The sequence below is a fragment of the Amblyomma americanum genome, chromosome 2 (genome assembly GCF_052857255.1).
Source record: "Amblyomma americanum isolate KBUSLIRL-KWMA chromosome 2, ASM5285725v1, whole genome shotgun sequence".
In the NCBI taxonomy this organism is placed as follows: domain Eukaryota; kingdom Metazoa; phylum Arthropoda; class Arachnida; order Ixodida; family Ixodidae; genus Amblyomma; species Amblyomma americanum.
The window spans coordinates 61,023,827-61,039,757 of NC_135498.1; the positions used below are offsets into that span (position 1 = coordinate 61,023,827).

The 15,931-nt window shown below is 47.5% G+C and overlaps 1 protein-coding gene across 1 annotated transcript; it reads right to left on the minus strand.

Annotated features, from left to right (window-relative positions):
• Nucleotides 1-1,561: 1,561 nt before the first annotated feature.
• Nucleotides 1,562-4,555, minus strand: LOC144119709 (uncharacterized). The gene is made up of 2 exons (XM_077652265.1): nucleotides 4,427-4,555; nucleotides 1,562-2,051 (listed from the first exon to the last, which is right to left on the minus strand). Exons 1-2 carry the CDS (start codon nucleotides 4,553-4,555, stop codon nucleotides 1,566-1,568), a joined length of 615 nt encoding a protein of 204 aa, XP_077508391.1. The 3' UTR covers nucleotides 1,562-1,565.
• Between the last annotated feature and the right edge of the window lie 11,376 nt (nucleotides 4,556-15,931).

A 15,931-nucleotide genomic window follows, 5' to 3' on the forward strand; every position in this document is an offset into this window, starting at 1 on the left:
AGCGTGCACTGGCATCGCACAGCACACGGGCGCCTTAGCGTTTTGCCTCCATCGAAACGCTGCCGCCGTGGTCGGGTTCGAACCCGGGAAATCCGGATCAGTAGCCGAGCGCCATAACCATCTGAGCCACCGCGGCGGGTTTCAAGCGAATCCTTGCATAGCATAGGAGGAAAAACAAAGAGCTTGTCAAGTAATAGGCGCTCTGTGTTTAAAAGGCTGGAATTAATGTTTAACCAGCCAGTGATTCAAAGGTAGACCACCGGTTAGTGTCTGCAGGTACATGTTTCGATAACGTTACTGGTTATGCTTCTTTTTCCCAGGAGCACGTTTAATGGGTCGGACGACTGCAGGATCCTTGACACGTGGTTTGGAAATTAGACGCTCACCACTCTCTGTTCCAGTTATTCCGCTAGTGTGACTCCAGCGGCTGTGAAAAAGATGAGTGGAAGAGCTGCGGATTTAGTGATGTGTAAAGGGCAGTGTTTACTATGCGAGGCCACGCCTTGACCCGAGTTTCCTGAAGCTCTACAAAACCGCTGTTGATCCATTAGTCAAAGTTGCGCAAATGCAGTGGCTACGTGCCGTGAGACGTAGAGGGTCGGTCACAATTTCCAGGCCATACGGTCTGCTTTTGAGTATTATATGTTTAGGCAGTTACAACACACTCGAAGCTTAAATTATCTGTCGATGATGGAAGTAGTATCGTTCCAACCTCTACGAGCCTTGGTAGCTTTCTCGGCGTCATAAGTGCCAGGTATGCCGATTAAAAGCAAACCTTGTGGCCTGAAAACGATGTTTATCAAGTGTCAGGTCATACCAACCATTCTGGACGAAGGCATCTTTCAGCGGGAATATTTTGTAAGATTTCGCTATAACAATGAATATATGCGCAGATCTCCTATGATCAGGATGAATTCTTTTCCTATTGGCCTTCTTGCTAATCTAAAAAATGTTCACCATTTGTTTTCTGTGGCAGTATTAACCGCCTTAACGCGCAAAGAGACGCCGCCAGAAAACCGAAACCAAGCGGCGTCGATGCGGGGTTGAAAAGGATTGAGCAAACGCCACTAGAGAGCCACGAGTTTCGATGTCTTATGCATTCGCGGCGCTTACCTAGAGTGAATCGGAGCTAACGCTATAGCGAAGCTTTTTATACGCAGCTCTTGACTCCCGGAGCGAGAATACCGGCTTGTGGAGCCCTGCGTCCGGAGAGGTACAAGAAGCTCTTCATACCCTGGTATTTACATGTGGACCGCATTCGGCAAATCATATTGGCGCATGTGTTGCAATAATTTCTACTTATTGAATTACGCTCAATTCTTTCAGGAAATAACCTTCCCGGGTGATCGGTGCGCTAATATAGAGCTAGTAGACTGACACGTGTGGAACATATCTGGAAATAACCAACAAGGAACGGGACAATGTTGCAGAAGAGGCGTCTAAGAGGAGACTCTGGAGGACGCACATTATTGGAATTCCTGAACAGATTTATTACAACCACCCCGTGGTACTCGTTTATCCATCACCGTCGCCAACAGAAGGCCGCGGCGACGGTAACTGCGTCACTAGCCGACAACGATGTGGGCAGACGCTGCGGAACGGTCGGACAGCTGCTGGGAGTGCAGCTCGACGCCTTGCATGTAGCCGCAATCTTCGTCGTCGGACTCTGGGTCGCTCTTACTCTGGCCGAGAAGCGGGAAGCCCTGCGAGTGACAGTAGTTCGCAAAATCCTCCATGCCGACTCCTCCGCCTCCGTCCTTCATGGCGCCACTCGCAGTCCCTTTTGAAGGAATGTATTCTTCGTTGTGCAGCTGCGAGTGGAAGTCCCGGAAGCCAAGGGCCAGCTTGACGCAGATCAGCACCAGCGTCAGGATGACGAATAGCCGCTGGGACAGCAGAATGTAGCCGCTAGCCGAGAGCTCGTTGATATGCAGGCTGCGGCTCTGCCACAAGATGAGGGCCGCCGCCACCACGTAGATGACCTGCGAAGGACCGCACTCGATATTAGCTGCCGACACCGAGAAACGTGGAGACTGACGCGCTGCAGTGACCTGGATGAGTGAGCTTATGTACGAAACACGAACGTTTAATGGCGTATTCTAACCGGTGATCTGGAGCAGCTCTCCGAATCCACGAAGGAGAAAAATAGTCCTCGGGGTCCAATCAGAACACAAGATCTGAATCTACAATACTCAGTACAATCTGCAATCATTAAAACACAATCTGCCGGTCTTATTAAATAAACACAAACAGACTGCCTTGAAATCCCCAAAAGGTCGACGAGTACACTTTTCTCAGTTGTACGTGAGAAGAATCGATTGTTGTGATATATCTTGCAGCAGGTCTGTAGTTTCTTATGCCTTCTACTACACAGTGTTGTAATTCATGTTACCGTACTCTGTCATCAATGTCTGCTGCCGCCTTGCAAACGGCTCCAGGGCCCAGTCAAATTGTAGGCAGCAACTTTTTGCCCTGGAGACCGCCCAGTATTCTGGTAAATGAAGAACTGATTGTAATTGAAATCGCAATTGCAATCGCCCCAATGAAACACGCTCTTCAGTTTCCCTGCACAAGAATACTTGCTCTGGATCGGCAATTGGAATACACCAAAGGACAGGATGACCAGCCTTCGCGGGCGACCAGACAACGTCAGCGCCTCTGGTAGCCAATAGGATTTCCCGGCACCTGATGGCTTGAGAGGAAACTCTGCCTCTGTTGCGGTTTACGATGCAACAGGACGCACCTTTACTTCTTCTGGTCCTGTCGCGTCATGGCCAATAATATTCGCGCATTTACAGTTTCGCATTTTCACGATTGCAAGGAATCATGACAAGGCGGGTGCGAGGGTTTGGTTTCGTCTGCTTAGAGTTGAGCGGAAGCCCTGTGAAGCGAGTCGTCTGCTCAAGAACGCTCACAAGGCGAGTGCTGCCTGCACACGCTCAAGACTGTCAGTACTCTGCGCGCGCGCGCGCGCTTGTGTGCGTGGGGACGGGGGGGAGGGGGGGCGTGTTGAGGGAGATGGTCACACTCGATCGCAGTGGCCTACGAGCAACGACCAGGTTTACGCGCTGCATGAGCTACTGAATGAATCTGCTCAGGAACAGAAGTAAAATGGAATCGACTTGTAATACAATATTATTAGCCGGGCCAGCTCTCATTCGAATAATTCGTGCCAAGCTTAGCTCTTTCGGCGGTCCTTGCGAACCTGCCGGTGCCTGTATTATTTAGGATAGCACACAAACAGAACATGAAAGAAGCAGAAAAGATGAGAACAAGGGGCGCATCGCTGCAGCAAATAAAATATATCGGACCAGGCAACAAGCTCTTCGGAAAATAACCACGCCTTTGAATTCTATCAGAGTTGTTACAGGCGGTCGCATTTGTGAGTTTCTTTTTTCCGTCTTGTAAACGCATGAGAAAGCGGTAATCACTTCTTGCGGCTATATTCATTTCGATCAATCAAATGATATCTTGTGTGAAGTTCACTCCATTCTTCTGAACAGAACGCCGTATCATGATTTGATGACCTTTGATTCGGTTTTAATGGGAATCACGCGCTCCAGTGCCGTAAGCACCATCTCAGAAACAATTCACGATACTAGGTGGTTTCGCCTGTCTGTAACGAAGAAAGGAAATTCCCTGTTGTCGGCCGTCTCGCTGTATCCTCTGTAACGGTGTATTCTTAATTTTAAACTTTAATGCAGAGTTTTAACACCACCGTAAGGGTAAACGTGGTAACTATGACAGGTGCGAGCATAGGACAAACGTGGATATATGCAAGTCTCGCAACGGTAGCAAAAGCAACGCGTTACTATATCGTTACCGTAAGCGAAGCTTGTTGCTTGCACTGAAAGCACAATGAAGGCCGGTGTTCGTCAAGTGACCTTTGCGGACCGAATAACACGCGACTATGCACTAACAGGAATGGGCACATTGCCTCGGAATGAGGAATCGAGTCAAAAACCTGTGCCATTTAGAGCTCAGGTAGCGTGCTGGTGAAGTTGGTTCTAAAAAGTTGACTGAACACGGCAGTCGTTAAGAAATAAATTCAAGCCAGCTTCTTCCGGCCTTGGCGAGCAGGCTTTATCTGGGAGGGTCGCTACGTCAACCGCACAGTTAAGTATATAGACTAAATTCTTTCATTCACTCGGAGACGCGTCTAACTACGTAACCCGCGTTCCGTGCGCTTTCCCTGCCGATTGCACGAGTGATAAAGACACCATAGACTAGCGCGGAGGCACCTCCAAGTGGGACGGGAAAAGCGCTTCGCTATCTAGAAGGCTTCGCATTGCACGTTGCCCTTAGTCCCTGGACCGGAACTATGTTCTTCGCTGGAGCGGCAACGCCTGATAGCCTCAGTCTCACTGCTAGACATTTACCTTAGCGGCGCACAAACGAGACAAGTACATGGGAGTTCGAATATTACGTATGCAGCCATGTTCTTGAAGCGGGAGCTGAACCATCCCTTGCCGGTGCCGTCCTCGATGGACTCGATGGCCTGGACTATAGCGGCCTCATTTTCAGTGCGCCTGAAGTGAAGCCTCGCAGGCGGCATCTTGAGGCCCGGGACTGCAATGGCGGTGGGCTTCGATCGCAGATGAAGGGACAGGGAACGGGCTCTGCGCACCTCGTGCCTCGTGGTGTTCTCTTCTTTTTCACTTTTGCTCCGCTGATGTTTCCGGTTGTTTAAAAAAATTATCGGCAATGCGGGAAAAAAAAGCCATATGTAACGAAAGGTTAGAGTGATCTGCTTTACAGCCTAGAAAAAAAAAAGTGGAGATAAAATCAAGGGCAAGCGAGGACTGGCGTTCTTTTAGCCGCTACTGAGAAGGAGCTGATATATTTCGTATTTTTCTTTCTGGGAGGATGCTGTCGGTCAGACAATGACCTCTTCTTTTTTTCTTCACGCGGTCCCACGCATCGCGTATGTCTGCATGGTTGCCGAGGGAGGGTATCAAAAATCTTCTAAGAGGTTTGCTCGCCGCAGGAAGAACCAAATTTATTAGAAAACTAAACGCTTGCGTTTCGTGATGCCCAGGGAGAGCCCTTTCCTGGTGCCAGAAATCACTTTCTAGGAGTTTAGGGAGACATTATGTGGAGCACTATTTGCAGGTATGTATACCAGGCAGGTATGGATAACAGTATCTATACCAGGGCGCTCAACTTATCTGTCGAAGGCTCGTCCCTTGCCAGCCGCAGTACTCAATCGGGACCGCTGTGCTAACATGGTCCACACCTTCAGCTTCTTGAACGATTTTCGCGGAAGGGCGCGAAGCGGAAAAACATATGCCGGCTTGCGATTATTGTTTTTTATTTCAAAAGCTGGGGGGTGGGGAGCTTTCTTCTCTCAGCATGTAGTATATTATTACCTGACACATCGTCCCCTGTTCCGTTTGCCGCATTAAGTGAGTAGAATGTATCTATACTGTTTGGAGATAATGCTACAGGGTGTGTATGTTTGGGGAGGGGGGGGGGGGGGGGGGGGGGCGTGCCCCATTGTGCGTGTGGTGATGGCAGGCCGGTCCTTCGGCACTCGCGAAGCTCTATCCCGTGGTGATTGGCGGCCGCCTTGGCACGCCATAGAACCCAGGGACTCCATCTCTGGAAAGAGAAGCTTAAGGGTATATAACTGAACATTTTGACAGATTTGCCTGTCTGGTTTGGTTTGAAGACTTATAATAAACTGCACATCTTCAACCAAACATTTTAACTTTAACCCAACGTTTCGAAGCCGACTCGGCTCCTTCATCAGGGGTGACTGAGGGCAGTAGCTAGCGTCTTTTAAGTATGGAGGGGAGGGGGGGGGGGGATCAAAGGAACATTCCGAGGACTCCAACCATTGAATCAACTTCTAAGATACCCACATCCTCGCAACGGAAACAAATTACCACAAAAGGCTCCTTCTGGAATCCTGGCATATCCAAACCACCCCCAACAACATCAACCGCACAAAAGGAAATTAACCTGCCCCCAGTATATGCCCAGGGACTTCGCTCTTCAACTCAACGAAAAAAAGTCGCCATTCACCACTTCCCTGCAGTGCGCCAGCGTGACTAACAGCCTAAACCCCCCTCCCCTCCCCCGCGCCTTTCGCATCAAAGCTGTCCTTCCTTTGACCCCCCCCCCCCCCCTCCCTTTCATGCTTAAAAGACGCTAGCTACTGCCCTCAGTCACCCCTGATGAAGGAGCCGAGTCGGCTTCGAAACGTTGGGTTAAAGTTGAAATTTTTGGTTGGAGATGTGCAGTTTATTATGAGTATATAACTCTACGATGCGAACATCGGCGTAACCCCATTTTTAGATTTACTTTCGGTGTCAAGCTTGAAACCGAGGGGTATGAACTGTTTGGAAATAGCACGTGCCGCCGATGCGCAATCAATCAAACGGCTTCGCGCGGTGCCTTCAAGCGGCTCCGTGTATAGCATATCAGGAAACAAAACGCGCTTTCCAACCAATAGGCGTTCTGTATTTTAAAGACCGGAGTGTTTAACAAACCACACTTTCATGGAGAGACCATCGTTTAGAGTCTGTAGGTACGTGGTTCGTTTACGTTACTGGTTATGTTTCGTTTTCCCAGGAGTACGTTTGCTGGTCGGACGACTGCAGTGTCCTTGACACGTGGTTTAGGAATTAGACGCTCACCCCTCTGGTCTAGTTATTCCGGTATCGTGACTCCAGCGGCTGCAAAATCAAGAATGTAAGAGCTGCGGCTTTTAGTGATGTGTAAACGGCAGTGTTACGATGTTAGGCCACGCCTTGACCGGGGAATCAGGCAAAGTTGCTCCAAAGCAGTGGCTACATACGCTGAGACGTACATAATGTCTTGTATCTGAACCGTTTTGATGTTTATCGTGTGGCAGGGCATACCCAATAATTCTGGGCACCAGCATTTTTCAACGGAAAAGCGTTTATGAACGCAATTTTTTTATGTTTTGTAAAATATCACTGTAACAATAATATAACCGCAGATCTCCCGTGAGCAGGCGCTTGCATTTTTTTCCTATTATCGTTCTTGCTTTTGTCGAAAATGTTCCCCGTTCGTTTTCTATGGCCTTAACGCGGAAGGAAACGCCGGCAGAGAACCGAAACCAGGCGACGTCGGTGTCAGGCGTCAAGGATTAAACAAGCGCCACAAGGGTGTCACGAGTGTCGCTGTCATATGCTTTCTCAGTGCTTACCTAAGGTGAATCGAAGCTATGCTTGCAGTCTGCTGACATTCGCAGGGATGCTACAGCAGAGTGCGAGGTACAAGCGCGGGCCAACTCTGGCCGCATTTTGGAGCGAAAGCTCCACTCTCCGGGATGCCACTTTCAAGGTCAACAAGATTTCACTTTGACCTTGAGCCACGTTTCACACGCCTGGCATCGTACCACGGAACTGGCCGTAGCCGTGGCTGAAGCCGAGCTCCGCCTGCGCCGAGCCTCCGCCGTTCCACGTGGCATGGCCACGAGCGCGCCGAAGATCAGCCACCGAAGCGCAGCCATACGGCTACAATCTACTCCACCTTGGGGAATTCCTCTAAAAATTTCACCAATATATACTGCATGTCTGAAATGTTACAAGCTCAAAAGGAAATACTCCCAGGTGCTGTGCACTAACTTCCGTGGGCGCACTGCGCAGTTGCATGTATCAAGGAAACCGCCCTTACAAATTGGACATGGAATCTTTCTTGAGTTCTCATGGAGTTCTTATGGACACATCAGGATGTCGACAGAAACTCTGGTTCTGTAGAGAGACCTCCATTTAAACCACACGAAGCGTTTGATGCGAATTTACATCAGAAATTTAGTCCATACAAACTCGTCAAAGATATTGATGTATTTTTCACTACAGAAATTCATGCAATATAAATTCCTCAGATATTCTTGATGTGATTTCGCTCTAGACATTCAGTCCACACGAACCCATCAAAGTTCTTCATGTACTTTTATTACAGAAGTTCATTGGATACAAATTGCTCAAATATTCTTGAAGTGGCTTCACTGCAGACATTCAGTCCGCATAATCTCATCGAAATTATTGATGTTATTTCACTCCAGAAATTCATTTAATACAAATTGCTCAAACGTTGTTGGTGTGGCTTCACTGCAGAAATATAGTCCGCACTAAGTCATCAAAGTTCTTGATGTAGTTCCGCTAGTGAAATTCATTCCATACGAATTCCTCAAACATTTGTGATGAAGCTTCACTACAGGAATTAAGTCAGCACAAGCTACTCAAATTTGTTGATGCAGTTCCCGAACAATTCAATACAATTCATTCAATACAAAATCCGCATATAAATGAGACAAAATCACACAGCCACACGCCTGGGAGGAATTATTCAGCATAACTGAATAAGAAATGCGTATCCTTTTTTGGAAGAGAGCTTTCGACGTGCTGCTGATGCACATGTCATTTCATTAGTTGGCATAGTATTCAGAAATGAGCATTAAAGCCTGGACTCCATGTACGCGAAAACTCACGCGAACGAGAAGGCGACGGCGGCAAGCGACGAGCGACGCCGTCGCGCGAAGCAAAATGCATGTGTCGCTTGCCGTGTCGCTCGGATCTGCACCCACAGAAAATTTCGCTCGTCGCCCGGAAGTCCCCCACGCGACTGGCCAATCAGAGCCGCCCAAAGCCGTTTCCGGTTTGTCCACGGTTTCTCACGGGTACATCACACGAAACCCGCCCGTCGTCTTGGTCATCGCCACCATCGATAAAATATTTGGTTTTGTAGCTGAGAGGCAGACCCGCATGATTTAAATAATTAAAACAATCTACTTGTTGGGTGCGGAGGGCTAACAGCATTTGGAGCGGGCTACGTGAGCGATCGTACTGCAGGAAGAGGTGCGTGCCGAGCCGCGGGTACCGGCGCTCGATCCACCGTGCCGCTGCGCTCCAACTGTGCAGAAACACTCGCGGCGCGCATTCTCACTGGTAAATTATAGTTTGCTCACTTACAATCAAACTACGGTGACAGTTTATGGGAGTGTTTTGCTAAGCTGGAGTGCACAGGCACCGAACGAAAGCACACCTCCCCCGTGAGCCCGTGATGTGACTTCGTCTCCGCAAGCACGCCTTTGGCTATCTCCACTGCCGCTACACCGCTGCCGTAGAGGAAATATTCCTTTGGCCCTGACTATGAGGCACATTCACAAAATTTTAAGGGAGAGAGAACAGGTTACGGGCGTGTTTCTAAGCTTGAGTGCGCAAAGCACGGAGTCCGCTGCGCACGTCGCGGGTTCGCGTCGCCTGCCGCCTTCGCTTGCATGGAGGTTGCCCACAAGCGACGGAGCGAACGCCAGCCGTCGCCGCCGCCGTCGCCTTCGCGTTCGCTTGAGTTTTCGCATACATGGAGTCCAGGTGTAACGGAAACGTTGAAAGACGAGTGAACGACTGCCAGAACGACGTGGGGAGGCGACGTGCGAGTTCGAATTCGAATTCACTTGCCGAACTTCCCATCTGTAGAGGCCACAACATCTGCTGGACACGAGCATGTTTGGTTGCGAAGGATAGGAACGAACCATCACGGCTTGATCTCGAGCCGTTGACAGACGACAGCGCACACGCTCATCAGGAATGATGGAAATTTCCCAACAGTGCGCGCAAGATGACTGGGTTCCGTCACGCATCGCACTTAAAGCGACATCATTTTGTTTCGCCTTCTCTGTGAAAAGGGCTCCAGTGTGGAAGCCGATACGTCTTTACACTTGTGTTTTGATTGACGCTGTTTCAGTTCTTCAGGTCAGCCATAGAAAAATGAAACTATTCGAATGCACACGCGGAACCCGTTGCACAAAACTGCTGGCTGCTACCTGAGCGATGTATCGACAGTACTATTGGCGAAGACCACGCAGATCAGTTGTCCTAGACGACTTCACTTTACGACATCCGGAAATGTCTCTGGGACTCCTGGGTCACAGGTTCGATCGGGCATCATTCCAGTCCCGTGTATCGACGAATCTAATGCACAGCTCCTAACTCTTCCGATTCATTCAACGTGACACTGAGGAAGAGCTACTGTGAAAGCAAAGTTACACGATGAAGGGGGCAAAACGAACTAGTACGTCGTTAGATAACACCTCCACTCAAAAGCATCATAAGCGGTTTAAGCGTTTTAAATGGTGCCGTCACTTCTAAAGAAGCAGTGGTGTTTTCTAGGAACCGGAAGCACAAGTGCTTCGCGTCTACCTGCACCAGAAGCGATCCCTGCCGGTAGCAAGAAAGGCACGTCCTTGTCAGTGAGCGAAGTGCCCTGAGGACATTCAAGACTTTACTTTTATCTCCTGAACCTGCAAGGCGGCCTTTTCGCTTGGGCTCACGCTGCCACTATAAATGAAGCAGCCATCAATCTCACTCGCAAGAAGTGTAAGAACATGAATGTTTAGAGAAGAACAAAACCAGCAACCGAACGAACGCCGACGAGCAACAAAGTTTCGAAGACCCATTCGATACGACCGGTGGTGGCCCGCGGAAAAGGAAATAGATTTCAATCTTTTTGTCGCTTCTCTCCCTTGACCTGCCTTCGCTTGAAAAGACATACCCCGGCCACGCGACCACAAGGCCTGAAACATCGCCAGTAGCTCTGATGACCTGGGAGGTCGAAGATTAGTCCCGTGCCAAACCGGAACGTCCGTGTTCAGCTCGAAACCGAAGACAGTCTTGCTGCTGCTGGAGTTGCACAGCGCGCGAATTTCTTCCTCTTCTCTGGTGGCAAAAACAGGCTGCTTCCCTCGGTGATCTTCCAAAAGCGTAATCCGAAGGGCGCTCACATACGTCATGGAAGTAAAGGAACCCGTCCGCTTGGAGGAAAAGAGAGTGAAACCAGGAACCAGGACTGGAGCTATATTCTGGGAATAGTGTACAAAGCAAATGGGTCCCTTCAAAAAGTGACGGCAAAAGCGACTAGGGGCAAACTTGATACAATCAAAAGGAGCACCTGTTAGGGGCCAGTAGGCTACTTTCGACTTTCTGATCCAAAGAGGAACTGCTGTGGATGCTGTCGCACCTTCTCTAGAAAGAGAACCTGCAGTTGAGTCGGTTCAAGGATGCATGTTTTCGAACTCTCTGCTATAGCCGAGAACGCGTGCGTTGAGTGGTACGCAAACTTGTGCGTCCTTTGCACGCAGAAGCCGCTATTGCACGATTGCAAAAGTGGCTCGTATTCCAGCCACACGCAGGCAGCTGACTTCGGCCGTCTCATTTGCACAAGGCGGAAAGCGTCTCTCGCACTGATAACGGTCCCTATAACTCAGGGGCGACACTCCGCGCGTAACATTTTCGAACACAATCAGCGAATTCACTGGCTTCGGGCCTTGGAAGCCCGAAGTAGCAGCGATAGTTTACTCACTGATACTTGTTTCCTGCCTGTTAGAACTGTTTGTTGCTGCCAGTTAAAATTTGGGGACAAAATCGCTATGAGAAAGTTTGGGGGAAACGCTGGAACTCTTTTATAAAACGGAGTGTGCTAGAGTACGGCGTCCTCCACTTTTATTCACATATAGGCGTATTCGTGTTGAGAGCGCGGCCCAGTTGCGCTGACCCCTTCAAAGTGACGCATTTGCCGGGCTATGCATCCCTTAACGTTTTCAATCACCCAATCCCCCCTGCACATCCTTCTTACTAAGAATTCCTCCTCTTGACGCGAGGCGAGGCAATGATATGCCTGATGTCTGGCGGATTCTTTAAAGACTTATCAGAATGTATAGGTCTACACTCTTAGAAAAACAAGGTAGTAAAAAGGCAGTAACGGCTGCTGTTACTACCTTTTTAACAGTTTCTACCTTTGTACTACCTTCTTACGACCTCGTTACTACCTCCATTAAAAAAAGAGGTAGTAAAAAGGTAGTAAATACGGCTGTTACTACATTTGTTGATTGTTACTACCTTTTTACTACCTAATTACCTCCTCACCGAAAGCAGAGATAGTAAATGCGGCTGCTACTCGTATGACACCATCCGGGACGACAGTCGGTGAAATGCATACAATTGAAGGTATATGTATATATATATATATATATATATATATATATATATATATATATATATATATATATATATATATATATATATATATATATATATATACCTTTTTACTACCTAATTACCTCCTCACCGAAAGCAGAGATAGTAAATGCGGCTGCTACTCGTATGGCACCATCCGGGACTACAGTCGGTGAAATGCATACAATTGAAGGTATATATATATATATATATATATATATATATATATATATATATATATATATATATATATATATATATATATATATATATATATATATATGTGTGTGTGTGTGTGTGTGTGTGTGTGTGTGTGTGTGTGTGTGTGTGTGTGTGTGTGTGTGTGTGTGTGTGTGTGTGTGTGTGTGTGTGTGTGTGTGTGTGTGTGTGTGTGTGTGTGTGTGTGTGTGTGTGTGTGTGTGTGTGTGTGTGTGTGTGTGTGTGTGTGTGTGTGTGTTGACGGTTCGAATTCCTCTCGAGAGCTAGCCTCCAAACTGGCTAAGAAGCGTATGGTATATGCAGTGAGAAGTCGTATGACACCACCAGCAGCGGTGTACAATAAAGTGTTAACACCATCTGCCGGGCTAGTTGGTTGCGATCCATATGGTTGCGATCTTCTCCTTCTTCCTGTTTTGTGTTCGCGCTGCTGGCACATATGAATAAACGGTTGCGCCAAAATTTCGATACGGAAGTCGGGAAATACTGCCACCACATGCACGTCCGCCAGTGGTGCGCTCCCACTCCTCGCGCTCCTGGTCACATGTGTGGCGCCCGCCTACGAGTGCCTGCGTCTTACCCAGCATTCAGTTTAGAGGTTGCTTTTACTGCTATCTAGAGGTCGCTAATGGTAGTTCCAGTATCTGCCTTCGAAGGCATTAAATGAAATTAAAGTACAGTCGCTGTTACTACCTTCAGGGGTAGTAAATGCAACTAAGGGTAGTTCCTGTTACTACATTAAGAAGTAGTAAATGTTACTAAAGGTAGTCATCATCATCATCATCATCATTTATTGATCCCTTAAGGGCCCTTCACAGGGTATTGCATAAGGGGGGGGGGGGGGGGGGGCGACGTACGTAGGACAATACAATAACAAGGCGAAAGAGGTTGAAAAAAAAAGAGCAAATCTAGTAAAACGTATATATAAACATACAATGAGGGCAATTAGAACAACGAATACAATCAGTAACATCAATGAGAACACAATTAAAGCAGTTAAAAAATTCAATCAAGTAGAGAAGGGGATTTACAAACGAGTTGCTCTAGCACATCAAACTAAGGACGAGAAAATAAATATATACAAATTTAATGTTCAAAGACAGACAGTAACCTGTCTTTGAATTTGACGGGTCACTTTCCATGACAGTAGAATCTGGCAATTCATTCCATTCGTGTATTGCAATTGGTAGAAATGACTTAATAAAAGCAGATGTTGATCCATGCAGGCGCTGTATACTTAAGCTATTGAATAAGCGTCGAGATGAACGTGCTGGTGGATGAAGAAAAGATTGGCGCAGATGTGTGAAATGATAGAATATCTTGTGAAAGAGGCATAGTTGTGATATCTTGCGGCGAAAGACCAATGAGGGGAGATCCAGTGATGATTTTATACTCCTGATACTGATTTTGTAGTCGTATTTTGAAGATATAAAGCGAGCGGCTCGGTGCTGCACAAATTCTAAAGAGTTGATGAGATAAGTCTGATGCGGACACCAGATTGCGCATGCGTATTCGAGTTTGGATCGTACGAAGGTTTTATATGCCAGTTTACGGACGGCCGGGGGCGACAATGATAATGTTCTTCGAATAAAGCCCAGTGTTTTGGAGCACTCAGCGACCAGTTTAATTATATGCTCGGACCAATTTAGATTGCTTGAGATTAGGATACCGAGGTAACGATATGTTAGTACTTGTGAAATATTGACTGAGTTTAAAGAGTACACGTGGGTGATGTTAGAGCGTTTGCACGAAACTTGCATAAACTTGCATTTTGAGATATTAAGCTGCATCAGCCACCTATTGCACCAGTCATCTATTAAAATTAAGTCATCCTGAAGCGTGGTCTGGTCGGTTTGAGATGAACTTTGTCGGTAGAGGACACGGTCATCTGCGAAGAGATGTATTGATGATGAAATGCCACAAGGAAGGTCGTTAATATAGATGAGAAAAATAAGCGGGCCAAGGACCGAGCCCTGTGGAACGCCAGAAAGAACCTTGGTTGAGGCTGAAGGATGACCTCCTATGACTGTGAACTGAAAGCGGTCGGTGAGGGAGCATTTGATCCATGATAAGATTAATGGGTCTAGGCTGAGAGAAGAAAGTTTACAGATGAGTCGCAAGTGAGGAACACGATCAAAAAAAAAAAAAAGATTGGCGCAGATGCGTGAAATGATAGAATATCTTGTGAAAGAGGCATAATTGTGATATCTCGCGGCGAAAGACCAATGAGGGGAAAGACCAGAGCGGAAACAGGGCTGATTAGCGAGGAAGAATGCGTTGTTATCAAGGTGTACGGCAACTTGAGAATAAATGGTGTGTTCCATTCGTTTGCAGGCGATGCATGTTAAAGATATTGGGCGATAATTTGAGGGATCAGACCGGTTGCCACTTTTAAATACAGGAACTACTTTGCTAATTTTCCTACCTGTTGGAAGAGCGCTTTGAGCGAGGGACTGGGCAAATACTATCTGCAATATACGGCTGGTTGGGACTTTGGTGGCTTTAAGTATTTTGGCACAAATGCGATCAGGACCGCGGCTACTTGATAATTTCAGCTTGTCGATAAGCTTTTCTATACCTTCCGCAGTGACTATAATGGGCGGCATCCGTGAAAAACTGGTACCAGGAAAGCTGGGAATATTATCTTTAGGCTCATGGGTAAAAAACTGAAGAAAAGTACGAGTTCATTACATCGGATCGATCGTCTGTAACTACCATCGAATTTAGTAACTGATATTAAACGTAGTTGCTGTCACTCCGTTCTGAGATAGTAAATGCTACTAAAGGTAGTTGAAGACACTACGCCAAGGGTAGTAAATGTTACTAAAGGTAGTTCTTATTGGTACCTCTCATAGGTAGTAGCCGTTACTACCTTACAGTTACTACCTAGGTAGTAACATATGTCACAAGCAGTTACTAGCCTGAAAGTTAGTAACTACAACTAGCTTTTTCTTAGAGTGTATGATGTCATTATGCAGGCATCATCATCATCGGAAACGTTTCAGTGCTCTAGTAAACCTGTGTCGATCAAGAAAGGTGCGTTCATTTCAGAACCTTTCACTCTTCATAAATGTCGCACAATAATAATAACAATCGCTGTCTTAACGAGGATGACTGCTGGTGGACCCGCACTGTGATGAAGTGCAGTTGGGCACGCGCCCGCTAGCAAATTTGACGAAGGAAAAGAGCATAGTTTTGAGAGGGTCAGAGGGTATATCCGAGCCGCTTAATGCGCCCTGCGTGGGAAGCTATGGCTTCGTGCCAAGCAGCCGTCGAGCGGACGACGCGGAGGAGATTGCTTCGGCATCTAGCGTCCTGGCAGCAGGTGTACTGGACGCAACGCGGCGAGCTTTTTTGCACTTCTGTAACGTTCGGCCTTGTCAACCCACGCACGCTGAATGCAAATACTTCACTTGTTTGTGCGCCGACAACAAATATGTAACCAAGTAATTGCTGTTAGCTAGCGTGCCCTTAAAGCAGCCATTCATGTCTTGTACAGAGGTCGGTACCGAACAGCGGGCATCGCAAGCGATAAGTGAACCAAGGCCTCGCGCCACATGTAGCGAGCGCTAGCTTACGTAACGCTCAGTATTCCAGGGCAGTATTCATCGTAGAGATGGAAACATACGGAGGTGCATAGCTAAGCTCCGAACACCTAGCAAATACAAACCGGTCACGAGTAGTGGGAGGCGGCCCTGATCAGCCAAGAACTAAACTGCTTCAGCTAG